Consider the following 19,979-nt stretch of genomic DNA (forward strand, 5'->3'; position numbering starts at 1 on the left):
ATTTATGATCTGTAAACTGCTTTATAAAGGAGATAGGCAGCATAAATTTCCCTGAAATCCACAAGCCTACTGAGATAGCTACGTTGTGAGGACTTCCAGAAAGTTAACAAGGATGGGGCCAGTCTTATCTCTGGTAGGAATGACAAGGTAGGCGCCATGGCAGAAAAGGATACATTTGTGCAAATGAATTATTTCAAATATCTGTGACAGACTTCGCAGATTTTTTCTTTTGTGTGCTTGGCAGCAATACCTATGACATTGTTACTGCATTATTCCTCAATTCCTCCTCCTTCTATGTTAATTTTATCCCAGTGATAACCTTGAGAGGGAAATTGGACTCAAAAAATGATTGACTCCAGATTGCTGAGAACTTGAGACCATCATACTTCACTGGCCTTCTCATTCCTATTCTAAACTGGGGCTCTTTTGTCATGTGACCAGGTTGCAAAGAGTGATGGGCTTACTTGTGAATATGGGGTGGGGTGGGGTGGAATGTGCCCCACAAATGCACTCAGGCCATATGGATTTGTGAATGCAATAATCATGCATCACAACAGTGGCAAGGTGACAAGACAGATGTTTTAAGTCAACTGTAAATAAGTGGTGTTGAAGCATTCATAATGGATAAAGTCTAACTACATTGTATTCTCATTTATCTTTGAAGGTATCACAATCTTGGGATTGTACCGGATAGGGGGTGTGAACTCCAAAGTGCAGAAGCTGATGAACACCGTCTTCTGTAAGAATATTGTGATGTTCATTGTACTTCAGTATTTTATTGTGTGTTCAGACAGAATCTACTTGAATATATAAGCAAAATAAGCTTGTAATCCAACAGCCTTGCTTATTGGAATGTTCATGTGAAAGAAGGAATTTAAGAGGGAAAAACCCATCTAACTGTTTTAATGGTTAAATATTAATTCTTCCAATTATGCATCCTGGTTGCTGACTACCATTTCCCATTTGCATGTCAAAACATTGCCAAAACATTGCCAATTGGATGAAACGTGCAGAAAAAAATTAAAGTCCTTTCCTTGTGTTATTCATTTATCTCCAAGAAAGCTGGCTGAAATAAATTATAACCAACTTGGAATCAGATGAGAAATTCCTGATCGACCAATTAAATTCTTCAATTGCTAAATGATTAGCATTAAATTTGCAAATGAGCTTATCAATTTGCTAGGATAATTGCATTATTCGTAAATGCTGAAACCTTAAAGTACTCTTTCTTGCTTTTTTTCAAATTTTATTTTTTCCCAATTTTATTTCAGCATTATTCCGATGAAATTTTATGCATAAAATAATATAAAAACACGCTGCCTAGACAATACTATACTTTGAGACTATATAAGATTTGTAATGTTAAGCTGAAATCTAAGCACAGTATGACATCCTAATAAAAAAGAACAGAGTACTATTTCCACAACAATTATAATTAAAGGAACTGCATTATTATTACGCAAAATAAAACTTATATAAAATAGCCCTCCTATATGGAAGAGAACCTCAAATTTTAAATACATGAATCAGTTTGGAATCCTTTATAAAATTCCTTTTCATTTTGGAAAATCATCAAAATTGGTTGTAAAATAATTCATATATGGCATTCTTTCATAAAATTACATTAATCAGTCTTTCTAGATTATGTTGGAAAGATTGTATTTCGCTTAGTATATGTTACCATTTCTAGTGGCAAAATTCTTGTTTTGATTATCATTTTGGTCCCTAGTTTTTGAGAAACATTTTGGAGATTATGAGCAATTACATTTCTGTTGTTAGTTGCCAGATATATTACAGCAAATTATTGGGAAACTATTTATTTCAGATTATTGTAACTTCTAAGATGCTTCCTTAAACTTCCAAAAAATGAGAGTTATTCAGTAATCAGATTTAAAACCAAGCACAAATTTTTAGTCTTTTGAAATGCTGGAACATTTTGGTATTTATGCAAGATAATCAAACAGTGGCAGAGAATGAATGAATTGCCAGTGACACAGCTAGCAGCTGTAGCTTGGCAATAGAGAAGGAACATAAAAGCCTTGCCAGATTAGGCTATAGCTCATCTGGTCCATCATTTTGTATCCCGCAATGGCCAACTGGGTGGAAATAGGAAGTTGGACTGGAGAGCAAAACCCTCATTCACTCTTTGTTTCCCAGGAACCAATTTTTAATGCATTCTGCTTTCTATTTAGAAAATAATAAATGACCAACACTGTTAATAGCCTTTGACAGCCTGATCTTTCATGAACTCTTCCTAAAGTTTTAAATTGATGACCATTCATTGTAACTGCTGGCAGCAAATTCCACAGTTTACCCAGTTTTTCTCATGATTCAGTTCAGTAACTCCCTGCATCTGGTTTCAGTAGCTGACCTTGAGTTGTAATATTGTAAAGGGTGAGGGGATGTCTATCCATGATATCTATGCCACATATGAATGTTCCCTTAGTCCCCTTTTTTGAGCTATAAAACCACCAGTGTTCTTGTAGTGAATGGGCACATCCTCATTGACCCCCCTCTAGCTGCAGCAAGCCCTTCTCTTTCCCTACACTCTCTTCCCTTCCATACGTTCTCACATCTCATCGTGTATATACATAGACCAGGCATGCAAGTCTGCAACCAAATACCCAAGGAGATATTCCCTTGACAGATGAATCCTCCTAGTTTTGGGTCCTCCATTAGCCACCATACCAAGGGCAAGGAGGAAGAATGTCCAAAGTTTATTACTGGTACCTCATCAGTAGCTAGTATCACTGTCCTAGAGGTAGGTGTATCAGACTGGAGTTGCTTCTGGTGTATAATCTACCTCGATGTTTGGCATCAGCCCTCACAGAGCTCCTTGACCTTGTCACTGGACTTCTTGTGGTGAGCTTCCATTTCCGTGCTCCAGGCCCAAGGTCAGAAACAGTTCATGGGCATGTCCCAAGTTACCTTGCTCATACTCATGAAAGATAGTATATTGATCTGGCCTTCACTTTGGAGTCCATGGAATATGATCCAGGCATGGAAGGAGGCGGTGGTGAGGCCCCTCCTCAAGAAACCTGCCTTGGATCGAGCTATTTTAAATAACTTTCATCCTGTCTCCAACCTTCGTTTCCTTGCGAAGGTTGTTGAGAACGTGGTGGCTCGACAGCTCCCTTTGGTCCTGGAGGAAACTGAGTATCTGGCCCGGGTACAGCATGGAGACGGCATTGGTCGCGCTGGTGGATGATCTCTGGTGGGCCTGAGATAGGGGTTATTCCTCTGTCCTGGTCCTATTAGATCTCTCAGCGGCTTTTGATACCATCGACCATGGTATCTTGCTGTGACGTCATGGGTTGGGAGTGGGAGGCACCGTTTTACGGTGGTTCTCCTCCTGCCTCTCGGGCCGTTCGCAGACAGTGTTGGCAGGAGGGCAGAGGTCAACCCCGAGGCCCCTTAGTTGTGGGTTGCCTCAGGGGTCGGTCCTCTCTCCCCTCCTGTTCAACATCTACATGAAGCCACTGGGTGAGATCATCCGTGGTTTCGGGGTGAGGTATCATCAATATGCTGATGATACCCAGCTTTTCATCTCCACCCTGAACCAACCCAGCGATGCCCTCGACGTGATGTCCCGTTGCCTGGAAGCGGTAGGATCTGGATGGGGAAAAACAGGCTCCAGCTCAACCCGGCCAAGACTGAGTGGCTTTACGTACCGGCATCTCATTTAGTCCAAGAGGTTCCATCTTTGGTTGTGGGAGGAGAGGTATTACCTCTTGTTGATAGGGCACGCAACTTAGGCATCCTCCTGGATACACAACTCAGTTTTGAAGATCATATAGGAGTTGTGGCCAGGGGGGCATTTGCCCAGGTTTGCCTGGCGCGCCAGTTGCGCCCCTATCTGGACTGAGATGCCCTACGTACGGTCACTCACGCACTCGTTACCTCCCATATAGATTACTGCAATGCTCTCTACATGGGGCTGCCCTTAAAGACCACCCGGAGGCTCCAGCTGGTGCAGAATGCGGCCGCGTGGGTAATGGTGGGAGCATCCCGATACTCCCATATTACACCCCTCCTGCGTGAGCTGCGTTGGTTACCGGTTGCCCTCCGGGTGAGATTTAAGGTGTTGGTACTTACCTTTAAAGCCCTACATGGCCTAGGCCCAGGATATTTGCAGGACCGTCTACTGCCAGGAATGACTTCCCATCGCCCAGTGCGCTCACACAGGGAGGGCCTCCTCAGGGTGCCGTTGGCTAGACAATGTCGGCTGGCGACCCCCAGGGGGAGGGCCTTCTCTGTGGGAGCGCCAGCCCCGTGGAACCAACTTCCCCTTGAGCTCCGGATCAGTTCACTTCCTGGTCAATCTGCAAATAGCGCTCAGATTTTCAGAGTCCCAAGAAAGTTTCTGATGAGCGCTAAGAGCCATCTGTGGGTGAATGCTGTCCCATGGTTTTGTATCCCAGATATTATGGCTTTGATTTCCTTCTTTTGAAGGATGAAGTAATCCATACCAGTAGTTAAACTGTGTTGGAGCAAAATTGCATATAGTTTGTCAGTTAAACTACTTGTTCCCAATCATATAAATTGTTAATGTTGCGCGACTTTTATCCAAGTACTGAATATTTGAATATGTACAACTTTTCAAGTTGACACTCCTAGTAGTGGTGTCTAAAGTTCCACTGGGAAATGGATTCATCCAATTGCTCTCTCTTTTAATAGCTCCTAAATCCCCTCCTGATATGGACATTGATTTGGAAATTTGGGACAATAAAACTATAACAAGTGGGCTAAAGAACTACCTCAGGTAAGCATAAGTCATGCAACATTCCAATGTCTTAGGGCTTATACTCTTCAAACCCTACTGTAATGTAGAGAGCATAGGATGGTGTTCGTAGCCACTGATATAGTTGTCTTTATTTTCAGTGCATTGTGAATCTTTCCATTTTAAACTGAGCTTTTCTTAGTTGATATCTAATGCTTACAACACTGGGCAATAAGTTTCTTTAACCAGTTAATTTATTTGATCAAAACTGCACAGCATGGTTCACTAATTGGCTATTAGAATCACATAAAACAAGTACAAGTATTTCATTTGTTTAATAAAACCTTGCATTGTCAGGGAATGAAAAAAAACCCGAAGGTATATATTTATTCAGAAAGCGGATTAGTTTTGAATGCATTGTCTTGCATTCTAGACAACCTAATATTGATTTCACTTAAGTGAGCCCTCCAAATATTGGGAGTGTAGAGTACTATCAAATTTGACTGTACATGTACTGGAAAAGTTGTTAAGAGCTCAGACATTCAGAGGGGATATTAGAACAAAATTAAAAGGATTTCAGGTTGTATAAGCTATCAGAATTACTTCTACAGGTTTTTTTTTTAATAACTGCTGATTGGAGCAGTATTTTTGATAGGATCACCTGAGGGTTTGACTCTTTAAGTACTTCTCTTTAATTTAAACATCCTTAGAGGTTTAACCCTAATCAAAGGAAAAATTACTAAAGGTTATCAAAAATAAGGAAGCAGACTGAATTTTAGTTAGGGATGTTGTAACTTTGGAATCTTAAACTTCCTACTTCTTCCCATAATTCAGTGAAATCATAGAAGATAGCCCGTTGCACCACCAAGCTAATGTTCATTAGTCTCTAAACAAGCAAAGCAATCAAACCCATTTAGGACTTGATGGGAAATCACTAGAAATCCCAGATCTGTAGGCTAAACAAAACAACCTAAAAATGGTAGTAATAAATCACCACTGTGCTGTGGCCAGGAAAATTACATGGAATCAAGGAACCAAACTTGATATGAGAAGGTCTTTTACCTTTGAGAACTATGAATGGTTTAGTCACAACATTTTGTCTCCTGTGCTTCCATGAGCATCCTTCCCCCATGCAAGGTCCTCTAAAGATCATACAGCTGGGAAAGAGCAAAGCTGTAGTCCAACTCATCTGGAGGTCACCAGCTTGAAGAAGGCTGCAATAGGGCACCTCAGGAAGATTTATTTATCATCTCTCCTTCCAGCTGTGTGACTATCTAAGATTATTTAAGTAGTACTATCCATAACACAGCCATGCATGCGAGTTTAGAATGGAGCTAAAGCTAGTGTCTGCTTTGGAATTAAATGTGAATATCTTCAAAATACTACATTCAGCCTCTTTCAATCACTATTTTTTCCTCAGGTGTCTTGCAGAGCCACTCATGACCTTCAAGTTACACAAGGATTTCATCATTGCTGTTAGTAAGTGAAAAAAAATAAATGATAATCCTGGTGTTGGGACAAACTATATATAATATACATAATAAGAATTCAGGTTTCTTTATAGATTTAGGTTGCTGTGACATAAATTTAGTGTGTGTGTGTGTGTGTGTGCGCGCACACTACATTCAGAAAGTATTCAGACCACCTTCAATTTTGTTATGCTGTTTTCATTTTGTCTTTGTCATTATGGGCTACTGAGTATAGATGAATGAGAAAAAAAATAATTTCAACAATTGTAGAATCAGGCTGCAGCATGACAAAAATGGGAGTGGGAGGTGAGTTCAGCGTTTTCACCTATATGTCCCATTTGCTAATCACGTCTTCTTTTGTCCCCTTCCTGCTGGTAGCTTTTGCTATTCATATGACTATTTTATCCATTTCTATTTTAAGGATTTAGTGTGCATTTCATAACTTTCTATCTACGGAGGGCCTCACGCATTTCTGTGTGGTGAAAAATCAGTAGTGTTTAGACGTCTGGTGACATACTTTGTCAGTTTCTGTTGGCTTAAAGAAATCTTTAGCAATAGCACTTAGACTTATATATCACTTCACGGTGTTTACAGCGCTCTCTAAGCAGTTTACAAAGTCAGCATACTGCCCTTAGCAATCTGGGTCCTCATTTTACTGACCTCGGACAGATGGAAAGCTGAGTCAACCTTGACCCTTATAGTCTGCAGAATTAGCCTGCAATACTGCATTCTAACCACTGTGCCACTACGCATTCCATTTTTGTTACTTACAATAAGTAGCATGTGATATAGTGATATATATGTGACATAATGATTGAAGTAGCAGAGATTTATATAGATTCTTAGAATTGGAAGGAATCTTAAAGATCATCCTAATCAATGCCTTTCTCAGCATAGGATCCACTAGCTAGAACATCTCAGACAGGACCCAACTTCTGTTTGAAAGCACATAGTACAGGAGACCTCGTTGGGTTATTCTTCTTTTTACTATCTTTTTAACAGAGTCTGATGACCAGAATTACAGAGTGGAAGCAGTCCATGCGCTTGTCCACAAGTTGCCAGAGAAAAACCGGGAGATGTTGGACATTCTGATAAAGCATTTGGTCAAGTAATAATTGCTTTTTATGTGGGTTGTTTATAATCATAGGAGGAAAGAGAGGAGTTTTAGTGCTGTTGTCTTAAATCATATCCCAAAACAAGTATTCATGACTGGAAATGTATTTATTAATTTGCACCCCGTGGAGGTTCCCAGTGCGAAGTAGCATTCATTCCATGATCTGTGTACATATTTCTTTTTTGGCAAAGAATTATTTTGTAGAAGGTTACTCCAGGCTGACTAACTTCATCTTTTCTTATATATCTGAAAAAACGTTAACTTAAAATGCCTGTTATGTCTCTTGTTCCTGTTGCTATTTAGGTGGTCACACTGCCATTTGTTTGAAAATTCTTGTGTGTTTGTGTTTAAATAACAGCCCCTACATTTAATTCTATATAAATGTGCGTGTGGTTAACATGTGTGTTCATCAAAAATTTTCAGCAATAATCAATGATATTCAGTCATTGGATTCACACATTCCATTTCTCTTCCCATGACTATGTATCTTTGATCTCTGGCAGCCAAATACAATAAAGATGCAAGTGAAACTATCGGGGTCCCTTTGGTGTTGTGGTTAAGGTACTTAACCAGGACTAGGAAAAGCTCACAGGATGACTTTCAGACAGTTGCGCTCTCTACATCACACTTACTATTGTGAAAAGTAGATTTCCAGGAAATGGATATTTTCTTTAATGTGATGTAATGATATAAATTTCATTCTCTTATTATTTCAGCCTATTTATATTCATTATCCCAAAATAAAACTATTACAATAACATTTCTATCTCATTACTGTTATGAAAAAGCTATTTTCTGAAATTTCTTCAAGAAACTAAGCCTTAGTTCCCCTTTCAAAAATTTATGTCCAGTTATTACTTGTCATGGCAATATCAGCCTCACTTTTGTTATCTAAAAGATTCAATTTGTCACCAAGGTAGCCCAAGCTTTCCTTGTTAAGATAATAAATTACAGTAATATGGAAACTGATATCTGTTCTACCTCTACAGTATTTTAACTTTAGTTACTCAATATTCTTTTATTAGTAAAGATTTGAAAATGTTTATCAGAGCATTCTATCTGTACAAAGTTACTTTAAACAATATGAAGCAATAAACTATTCCAACTTTATTTATTGTATTCAATAATATGTAATAGGGTTAGCTTATTAAATTTGGAACTGCTTTAATATAAAGGAGATAATCACCAAGAACAGCACCCTGCATCAAGTGTGTCCAACGTGTAGAAATTACTCTGAGATATGAATTCCACAATGAGTCCAGGTGACAAATGTTCCAGAGAAGAAATAAATATATAAATGTAGGATGCATCCACACATACAACTCTCAGTAATGAAAAGAGCCTCCTTAATTTAGGGGCTCCTTAACTAAATCCTGATGCCTTAATACAGAGTTTCTTCCCCTTCTGGCTTTGTGGACTGGTTGGGTAGAGAGAGTGGTTTCGTGCAAGTGGCGGGCAAGTGTGTATGCAGCTCCATTTGCACAAATGGACGCATACACACACACCTCTTGCACAAATGGAGTTATGCCCTCATGTGCTTGCCTGCCATTTCCATAGCCCTGTTTCAAACAGGCTGCAGTCTGGTACTGGGTTGCAGCCTTGGGATTGGTGACCCCTGCCTTAATATATGCTAGAGTACACCTCTAAAAGGGAGGGGGGCTCAATGGCTCAGTGGTTAAAGACGTAGAGCTGGTCAGCTAGAAAGCTGACAGCTCGGGTTCGAGACCCAAGTCCCATAAGACAGGGTGAGCTCCCTTTCCTTGCCTCAGCTCCTGCCCACCTAGCAGTTTGAAAGCATGCAAACGAGAGTAGGCTAATAGGCACCACTTCGGTGGGAAGGTAATAGCATTCTGTGTGCCTTTGGCATATAGCCATGCTGGCCACATGACCACAGAAGCGTCTTTGGACAATGCTGATTCCCATGGCCAAGAAACAGAGATGCACACTGTGCCCTAGAATTGGACACGACTGAACCAGGAAGTCTTTTTTACATCTCTAAAATATACCGTATTTTCCGGCGTATAAGACGACTGGGCGTATAAGACGACCCCCAACTTTTGAGATGATTTTCATGGGTTAAAGTCTTATACGCCGGAAAATATGGGTAAGTAGGAAGTCAGGGCTGCTTCTCAATTAGGTGAAGGTTTATCAAGAGCTTTTGGCCTCAAGATCAGCTTTGCTCTGCCTCGCCTAAACCTCATCTCCTCTCGCCTTGGCGCCCCCTTCTACTTCAGCCACACACACTGGCTGTTTCGGCCAGGAGCGACGAGCATTGTGGCCCAAAACTTCGGGAAGGCACCAGGTCTGAAAGAAGGTGGTTCTTTCCGTAGGTTAGTTAATGAACAGGGCGGTGGAGGGCGGGGGTGGTGGTGAAAGAAACGGGCTCAGCCCTGCGCCGCAAGTTTGAGATTCCCTCAAAGAAAGCCCCGAGTTTCCAAGTAACTAGAAACCAGAAGGAGCCCTGCATGGCACTGAGATCGAGAAGCCCGTTTACCCTCCCCTGCATTTTGCTGTGCTTTTCTAAAGTTTTCCAAGAAAATGCAAAGTCGGGGTTTTTCCTCCTTTCACTTGCATAAGTTATCGCTGGAGTATACAGAAAGGGGGAAAAGAAATAAAGGGGAAAAACCCCGCACTTATTATAATATTTATTTTTCAAAAGGCCGCCTTCTACTTCAGGGCGGAGGGGCGACCCCGGGTTGCTGAAGCCCCAGCGCCAGTTTTCCGCTGTGGTCTGCCTGTCGCAATTCCCGAGCTGTGCCTTCCCGGGCAGGTGTTGCTATAGGTCTGGCCACGGCACCACGCCCTGAAGTCGAACTCCCAGGGTCAGGTGAAGCTCAGCTCCGTGCGAACATGTCAGGTCGGCCTCCGCCTGGCTTCCCGCGCTCCCTTGAGCTCTCGTGCTCGCCGAGCGCCGGCGGCTCGGCACGTGCTTGATTCCCGCTCCCTTCCAAAAAAAGGGGGGGTCTGCTGCCCTAGGACGTCGGTAAGCTGGAGCCTCAGCCTCGGTTGGGCTGGTCGGTTTATTTATGAGGAGGCCGTCTTTCGCCATTCTCGAGCGCTGGATTTGTCCGTTTCCACTAACGTCTCTGCTCCCGAGGATTTACTATTTTCCGGTGTATAAGGCGACTGGGCGTATAAGACGATCCCCGACTTTTGAGAAGATTTTCATGTGTTAAAAAGTCATCTTATACGCCGGAAAATACGGTAACTTGCCATTTTTATATGAACAAGATATCTGCAAATCATCTCAGTGGGGGGGATTGATGTAAAGGATTTCCAATCTTGCCTTTTCATTTGCTAAAATCCGTAAGTACCATTCACTGGGGACATGTTCCAAATTGACCATCTGTATATTTTCAAGAAAGCACCATATCAAAGAATGAGTAATTTTGAGAAAGTGGGCCAGATATTGCATCCTAAGATTAGGTAGAGCTGTGAATGAATAATCCAATAACATTAGAAACTTCGTGTTGAACCATATAGATAAGCCTTGACATACCATTGTAATTGAGCTCACAATTTTGGTTGTAAATCATGATAGTCATAAAGTAGGTTACCTCTTGACCAGACCCAATTTTATTACCTTTTTATGCAAATACCACACTAGTTAAGTGAATCTATCATTCGCTATGAGGATTTTCCCCCCAGAAACTGGAAATAAGTACTGGTTTCCAGCAAAAACATCATAAATCATGGTCACGTGACTGCAGGGCACTGCAAGTGACCATAAATGTGGGCCAGCACCCATAATGCTGCCATATGACCAGGGGGAGTCAGATGTTGGAACTTCAAATCCAGGTCATAAGTAGCTTTTTCCAGATCCATTGTAACTTTAAACAGTTGCTAAGTGATCGGTCATAAGTCAGGGTCAATCTGTAGTCTAACACAAATCTTTTATAAATTTCTGGACTCTTACAGATTGTATAAAATGACAAATTCTGCCAGGCGTGACTTTTCCTGTGATCATGGTACAAAGTTTTGGTGTTTGGAACTGGCTTGTGTGAATTGATTTGAATTAGGTAAACCGTTGGTGGCAATAGATTGAATGAGATGTCCATTAGCATTTTGGAAAAATGATATTTATATATTCTAATTTCAGCTAAGCCCGTAAGCTACATTTGTTTGTGATTCTTTTTGCTAGGAAAAAAAAAGTTAAGAGTTTCCCTTTCACATATAAAAGAAAGGGTTATATTGGATTTATATTTATTGGGAAGAAACCTGTTTTTTAGAGTAAGTGTACATGCAATGCATTACTTAGTATTTGTGTTAATCAGTAGAAATTTTATTCCATGAGAAAATGGCTTGGGAGGAAAACTAGAATTAACAAAGTATATTAAATATTTGAAGCTCTGCTTAAAATATGTAGAATGTTTAAATCATTTAAATATTTAAATTATTAAATAGGAAAGCCTGTTTCCAAAATTTCTACAATAGTATATTCCTCACCAAAGAGCAAATAGTTTTTGTCTTTCCAAAGAATGTTATCAAAACAAATTACATATTTTACTTAATATATACATAAATGGAATGTCCAGTTATATTGAATGGAAATGAAATGCTAGTGCATGATATCTAAATTCTACTATTATTTTAATTGCTTATTTTCAGGGTATCATTACATAGTCAGCAGAATCTCATGACAGTCTCCAATCTTGGAGTTATTTTTGGTCCCACGTTGATGAGAGCCCAGGAGGAAACAGTGGCAGCTATGATGAACATCAAGTTTCAGAATATTGTGGTTGAGATTCTCATTGAGCATTATGAGAAGGTAGAATATCATGAGTTTTACTGAAATCTTATGATATTAAATGCAACATTATATTACTTTAATAACTGTAGGAATATAAATGTCTTGGGTTTTTTAATCAATAGTGAATAAATTGAATAGTTTATTCAGTCAAGAGCAGCATAGCATTTCCTGGAAGTAATTTGCAACTTGGGAATCTTCCTATACTCACAGCTCCTATCTGAACAGCAAGTGAAAGGAAGAAAGGAGAAAATCTCTATGAATGTTCAGCCTATTGAAGAGATAACAAAAAGTAGCTATGACAACAGTCCTCAAATTTTTGAAGGGCTGTCACACAGAAGAGGAAGTAGATGAATTCTCTGTGGTCCCAGATAGCAAGACAAGAAACAGTAGGTTAAAAGTATAACAAAGGAGTAGATACCAGTTATTGGAAGAAACTTCCAGACTGTATCAGACAATTTAATGGGCTATCCCATGACATAATAAGTTTTCACTCACTAAATCAGTGCTTCTGAACCTTGGCTGCTTGAAGATGTGTGGACTTCAACTCCCAGAATTCCTCAACCAGCATGACTGGTAAGGAATTTTAGAAGTTGAAGTCCACACATCTTCAAGCTGCCAAGATTGAGAAACGCTGCACTAGATTATCTGATCTAAGGGTTGAGAATCATCTTTCAGAAATGCTCTAATATAGAGGTTTTCAACATTTTTCAGATTATGGAAACTTGTTAGTTAAGAAAAAATTCTAGGCAAAGCTTTAGTGGAAGAAAGTTGACTGCATTCAAATGAATGCTTTCCAACCCCCCCTTAATCTCTAATGGAACCCATTAAGGTCTCCTAGGATTCTGTAGGACACAGCTTGAGGACTTGTTCCACAGGATCCAGGACTAAGCCAAGGGTTGGACTAGAAGATTTTTAGGCCCTTTCTTACTCTATCATCAGTGACCCTACTTTTAAAAAAATCAGCCAAGATCAGCTAGGTGATGCCACATTCTGTGACTTAGTAAATAAAAGATGCTCATTACAAAATATGTATTAATTTTGCTAAGAAGCAGTTTTTACCGCCAGTATATTCTGAAAAAGAAGAACTAATCTGGATTGATCTGGAATAAATAGGGTAATATCAGAATCACTATGTGTACCAAAAGTTAGAATCTCTTCAAATTGTTCAGAATTTTAAGTGTCTGCAATGTAGAGGGGTTCCTTCATTTAATAATGTAGGGTAAGCTTTCTTCACATTCTCACATTCCGATACTTCCCAAAATTCTGTCAGTTTGGGAAAGGGAAGCCTCAGCCTATGAAGACAGTAGGATGCTGTGTGTATTGTCTTATGTAATAGTGGAATATTGCATCAAGTTTTGGTCGCCGCGATGTAAAAAAGACGTTGAGACTCTAGAAAGAGTACAGAAAAGAGCAATTAAGATGATTAGGGGATTGGAGGCTAAAACAGGAATTGGGTACATCTAGTTTAATGAAAATAAAGACAAGGGGGAACGTGATAGCAGTGTTCCAATATCTAAGGATTGCCGCAAAGAAGAAGAAGAAGCGGTCAATTTATTCTGCAAAGCACCAGGACAAGAAGCAATGGATGGAAACTAATCAAGGAGAGAACCAACCTAGAACAAAGGAGAAATTTCCTGACAGTGAGAACAAACAATCACTGGAACAGCTTGTCTCCAGAAATTGTGGATGCCCAAACTCTAGAGGTTTTTAAGAAGAGATTGGTCAACCATTTGCCTGAAATGATATAGGGTTTCCTGCCTGAGCAGGGAGTTGGTCTCTCGCTTCCAACTCTGTTATTCTGTAATTATTAAATTATTTTGAAGAATTTAATGTGATACTCAAATTGTACAGAAAAAAAATTCTACTGGAAGCAGATGACTCACAATCTCTCAGCCTAAGCAAATACAGGTATTCCCAAAGGTTCTCAACAATATGGATGTTTGCCTTTATTGATAGATATTCCACACAGCCCCCGATCCAAATATTCCTCTTGGAAAGCCTCAGTCCAGATCAAGCTCAAGAAGGACAAGAGCAATCTGTCTCTCTACAGGTTCTCGCAAGCCTAAAGGACGATATACTCCATGTCTAGCAGATCCAGATAGTAAGTGCATTTGTTTCTGTTAGCACTGTGATTTCTCACAGTTGGTTATAAATGGGTGGTAATAATTGTGTTGCTCTGAGCACAAGGGGTGCTTCTCTGCTGAGCATTTTGGAATATTCACAGTGCACCTATCTGCACTTTTTCATTTCGGCTTTTCTTATTTATTTAAAATATCTATATAGCATATATATTGGAACGTTTATATATTTCTTGTTCCTTAGTTTCAATGTATTTTTATAACCTTTCCCCCCAACAAAATCTAGATATGCTGAGGCAGAATTAGCTGTCGTAATGGTACACAAAGAGGATCTTTCTTTCTTCCTCTCCCGACTCAACCAAAGATATAGGAGGGATCATAGGGTATGGTACAAAGGGACATGATGCAATTTTAGATTTAGTGATTATCTCACTAAAATACTTCCTGGAAGTTTATTTGTATTGCTCTGAGCTTCATGCTGGAAAACTCCCAATATATATAAATGTAAAATTTAAATGTTCAAGGGCAATTAATCATACTAGTGAAGGGCAAATGTTTCTTTTGGCCATTTGTGACATCAAATTCCAGTGGTTTCATTTAAAAAAAGACTTGAAAATAGGACTTCAAATATTCTGATGCTTGTCTAGAGCTGTTCAATTGACTATTGAAAGTTTTATTAAGACGTCTTCTTGGGACCTTCATCTGGCATGGAATACTACCACTAGCACTTAGATTTACATACTGCTTCATAGTGCAGGGCTTTTCAACCAGTAGTACGGGTACCACCTGTGGTACATTGGCACCTGGCAGGTGGTACGCAACCATCCTCGAAAAGTGGTAGCAGGAGAGGGGAATGTTGTGATTCAGGGTCAGCCTATGGGTTCGGCAGTTGGGTCGGACGATTCAGAGGAGGAGGAGGGGGGTGTTGGAGAGCCTCCAGAGGATAGCCTTGAGGGTCCGCAGAGCCCTCAGCCAGGCCCCTCCCATCTGGTTACGACGCAGACCCAGCTGTGTGAGCCTGACAGCGTGGATGAAGATGACCCACAGCTGGCCCTGTTCAGGGACGCCTGACGCAGGAGGCAGTCAATCAGGAGTAAACAGAGGAAGGCAATGGGGCACCTCGGAAGGAGGCAGAGAGAAGCCACGCCTTGAACTGTTTAAAAGGGGAATGTGTGGGAGGGCTGGTTTGCTGAAGGCAACCGTTTGAATAGCTCCTGTTTCATGGTTCGTGTTTCTGTTTGCTCTGTTTGCTGTTTTATGTCAATAAATTTGGCAGGCTTAGTTCCATCCTCTTGCCGTTTTGTAAAGGGGTTGTCCCTGCCTTTTCTGCAGGGCCGGTAGTAGGCTGGTACAGAACAGGGAATGAGCTGAACCGGTGGCAGCACCTCACAAGCCTGAGCGAGAGATGGCTGGAGCTGCAGGGCTGTCAGGGCTCAGTGGAAGCACCAGGATCAGTGCTTCTTGGGGGCTGTCAAGGCTCAGCGGAAGTGCTAGGATCAGTGCCGGCCTCCAGCTGGAGTTTGGTGCTGATCCTGGCACTTCTGCTGAGCCCAGAAGAAGTGCCAATCAGCTGGAATGTTGCAGCATCTCCAGGGTCGTGTGATTTACATTCAGATGCTTGGCAACTGATTCATATTTATGATGGCCACAGTGTCCCAGGGTCATGTGAAGTGACCAAAACCTGCTGCAACCACCCAGCAGATGGGGGAATAAAAACCAAACACCCCCCCACCCCACCCCCGCTGCCAATCCTCAGCAGAAATGCTCACAACAATGAAAACCTCGGACAGGAGGAAGAGCGCCGCCGGGCAGGCAGGCAGGTGTCTTGCTTGGCTGTGGCTTGGGGGGCACTTTTTTCAGTGCCATTGTAACTTTGAACAGTCACTAAGCGAACTGTTGTAAGTCAAGGACTACCTGTACTTCATCACTTTTTTCCTTTTTTTTTTTTTTTGGTCATCAAGTTTTTGACACCTTGCTAGGCGACTGGTGGTACTCAGATGTTGCCATATCCTAAAAGTGGTACAATGGGTGAAAAGGTTGAAAAGCCCTGTCATAGTGCTTTACTGCCCTTTCTAAATGGTTTACAAACTCAGTACATTGCCCCCGACAATCTGGGTCCTCATTTTACCAACCTTGGAAAGATGGAAAGCTGAGTCAACCTTGAGCTGGTCAGGATTGAATTCCTGGCTGTGGGCAGAGTTAGCCTGCAATACTACATTCTAACCACTGTGCCACCACAGCTCTTACATATCATATAGCCATAAGCCATTTTCTCATACAGTCACACTCGAGATGTTCAGATTAATGCATTCTCATGCCATCATTAATCTGTATGGGTTTTGCTACACTTGTGCAGAATCATGAAGTAAAATATTGTTCTGGTAAAGTCAATTTAGATCATATTGTATTTCTGTGCATATTAGTTAATAACAGGTAGTGTTGTTTTCCTCCCAAGGGAAAGCAAAGAAATTTGAGAAATGTGGGGTCCTTGGTGCTCTCTGAGCTTGCTGATTTTCTTACAGACGTTTCATTACCAAGCTAAGTAACATCATCAATGCTGGCTAAATTTGAGAAATGCCATTTATTGTTTCCATCCCTTTCTCTTAACCTTTCCACCTTCCAGGTGATTCATACAGTAGCAGTCCAGACAGCACTCCAATGGGCAGCATAGAATCACTGTCCTCTCACTCTTCAGAACAGAACAGCACTACCAAACCTGCGTCTTCTCAATCCAGGGAAAAAACAGGGGTTGTTCCATGGATTGCATCATCACCATCATCCAATGGACCAAAAAATTCAGGGCTTTGGACCACAAGTCCTGAATCCTCCTCAAAGGAGGATGCAGCAAAAACAGATGTGGAATCTGACTGTCAAAGTGTCACATCTGTTACTGGACCAGACAATGTGACCTCACCAGGAGACGCAGCCAAAAGAGGATTGTATAGTCTCTCTGGAATGAAAACAGCTTTATCTTTAAGGTCTATCCCTTCTGCAGAAGGTAATTTTTGAATGATCCATTGTTTTACGGTCAATAAGTTATTTAATGGGTTGTGCATATCCAGGGCTTTTTTTCTCATAGAACGCTCAGAACGGAGTTCCGGCACCTTTTTTGGATGGAACCTTGTAGGGTAGGCAAGGCGGGTTGTATGACATGTATGAGTTCCAGCACCTTTTTCTTTTACAAATAAAGCACTGTGCATATCTATTTTCACATATATTTCAACATTGCAAATCGAGAAATATTTACATAATATTGGGACCTTGGCCAGCAATATGGGTGGCATATAAATTTAATAAATGAATAAATAAACATAAAATTGGGAATAGTTGGTGGCTATGCTTAAAGGCAAAAATACATGTAGTATTGAGTTTTTGCTAACTGGGATGACAAATCATATGTGAAACAAAGGGTTTTTATTAAAAGTGAAATAAACGCAGTGTTTGCACTTACAGTATAGTATATGGGAGCTATTTCAGAAATCATAGACATTAATGAAAAGCTATATAAGATTTCAATTTTTATTGTCATTTTATTATTTTATTAAGTTCTAATGTGGTTATAGTTTTTCTTTCATTTATTTTTGTATATCCCCCACCCTCCGAGTTACATGGTATGAATTGGACAGCCATATAAAAAGCTTAAATAAGCCAATACAGGAAGGCATCCACAAGAAGACCTTAAGGTGTTGTTGAGATGAGATGATGATGATGATGATGATGATGAAATAATAATAATGATGATGATGATGATGGAAGGGACCTTGGAGGTCATCTAGAAGCTTTTTTGTTATTTTTGACTTTTGTTGCAAGCCTTAGTTCATTTTGAGCCTTAGCTTTCCTCATTTCAGCTTTGCAGGCTCGGGCTATTTGCTGATATTCTGCCTTAGTTATGTGCCCCTCTTTACACTTTTTATATTTGTCCTTTTTGTCTTTCAACTTATCAGAGAGTTCTTTATGCAGGCATGCTGGTTTCTTTTGAGAGCTGTTATTTTCCTTCTTCGTAGCTATTGTGCTAGACTGGGCTTTTATAATCTCACTTCTTGAATTGTTTTCCCCTTGAGGATTCTCATCCATGCAATCCTTCCCAAGCTGTCTCTAAGTTTATTGAAATTAACTCTCTTAAAGTCCAGAACTCTAATTTGACTGTGTTCTATTGCTTGTGCTTGCATAATGTTGAATTCTAATATTGCATGATCACTCCTCCCCCCCCCCAAAGGTTTCTGTGGCTTCAACACCGTCTATCATTTCATCTCTGTTAGTGAGAATTAGGTCCAATATGGCTGATCCCCTAGTTCCCTTCTATACTTTTTGGAAGACAATGTTGTCTGCTGGGTTTGTCAGGAATCTGTTTGATCTTCCACTTGGTGCAGAATTTGTCTCCCAGTTGTTTTCAGAGTAATTAAAGCCCCCCATAATTATTGTGATGTGCTTCCTACATACCTTAGCTGACTAGCAAAAAGTTTATCTATTTCCTCTGTTTGATTGGGTGGCCTATAGTATACCCCTATGGCAATGTCATTTTTCCCCCTTTTTGTATTGACCCAAATGCATTGACATTCCAATTCCAAAGAAAGGCAGTGCCAAAGAATGTTCAAACTATCGCACCATTGCACTCATTTCTCATGCTAGTAAAGTTATGCTTAAAATCCTACAAGCTAGACTCCAGCAGTATGTGGATCGAGAACTACCAGAAGTACAGGCAGGATTACGAAGAGGCAGAGGAACTAGAGATCAAATTGCCAACATACGCTGGATCATGGAAAAAGCTAGAGAGTTCCAGAAAAACATCTACTTCTGCTTCATTGACTATGCTAAAGCCTTTGATTGTGTGGATCATAACAAACTGTGGCAAGTTCTTAAAGAGATGGGAGTACCAGAACATCTTATTTGTCTCTTGAGAAACCTATATGCGGGCCAAGAAGCAACAGTGAGAACTGGACACGGAACCACTGATTGGTTCAAAATTGGGAAAGGAGTCCGGCAAGGCTGTATACTGTCGCCTTGCCTATTTAACTTATATGCAGAGCACATCATGAGAAAGGCAGGGCTAGATGAATCAAAAGTTGGAATTAAGATTGCTGGAAGAAATATCAACAACCTAAGATATGCAGATGATACCACTCTAATGGCAGAAAGTGAAGAGGAACTGAAGAGTCTCTTGTTGTGAGTGAAGAAGGAGAGTGCAAAAGTTGGGTTGAAACTAAACATTAAGAAAACTAAGATCATGGCATCCGGCCCTCTTAATTCCTGGCAAATAGATGGGGAAGAAATGGAGGTAGTGACAGATTTTATTTTCCTGGGCTCCAAGATCACTGCAGATGGGGACTGTAGTCAAGAAATTAAAAGACGCTTGCTCCTAGGGAGGAAAGCCATGGCAAATCTAGACAGCACACTAAAAAGCAGAGACATCACCCTGTCAACAAAAGTGCGTATAGTCAAGGCTATGGTCTTCCCAGTTGCAATGTATGGCAGTGAAAGTTGGACCATAAGAAAGGCTGAGCGCAAAAGAATTGAGGCCTTTGAACTCTGGTGCTGGAGAAGACTCCTGCGAGTCCCTTGGACTGCAAGGCGATCAAACCGGTCAGTCCTAGAGGAGATCAACCCTGACTGCTCTTTAGAAGGCCAGATCCTGAAGCTAAAACTCAAATACTTTGGCCACCTAATGAGGAGGAAGGACTCACTGGAGAAGAGCCTAATGCTGGGAAAGATTGAGGGCAATAGAAGAAGGGGACGACAGAGAATGAGGTGGCTGGATGGAGTCACTGAAGCAGTAGGCGTGAGCTTAACTGGACTCCAGAAGATGGTAGAGGACAGGAAGGCCTGGAGGAACATTGTCCATAGGGTCGCG

The 19,979-nt window shown here is 40.8% G+C and overlaps 1 protein-coding gene across 1 annotated transcript in view; it reads left to right on the top strand.

The window, feature by feature from the left end:
• The window catches only part of ARHGAP42 (Rho GTPase activating protein 42), a 164,607-nt gene that overhangs the window by 136,619 nt on the left and 8,009 nt on the right, over positions 1-19,979 (top strand). Inside the window, exons 15-21 of the mRNA XM_081327736.1 lie at positions 665-739; positions 4,678-4,762; positions 6,141-6,199; positions 7,192-7,297; positions 11,912-12,071; positions 14,010-14,154; positions 16,755-17,129. Of these exons, the coding sequence (XP_081183862.1) occupies positions 665-739; positions 4,678-4,762; positions 6,141-6,199; positions 7,192-7,297; positions 11,912-12,071; positions 14,010-14,154; positions 16,755-17,129 (1,005 nt within the window). The remainder of the gene's footprint in view (positions 1-664; positions 740-4,677; positions 4,763-6,140; positions 6,200-7,191; positions 7,298-11,911; positions 12,072-14,009; positions 14,155-16,754; positions 17,130-19,979) is intronic.

The sequence above is a fragment of the Vipera berus genome, assembly GCF_964194415.1.
Source record: "Vipera berus genome assembly, chromosome: 4".
Lineage (NCBI taxonomy): Eukaryota > Metazoa > Chordata > Lepidosauria > Squamata > Viperidae > Vipera > Vipera berus.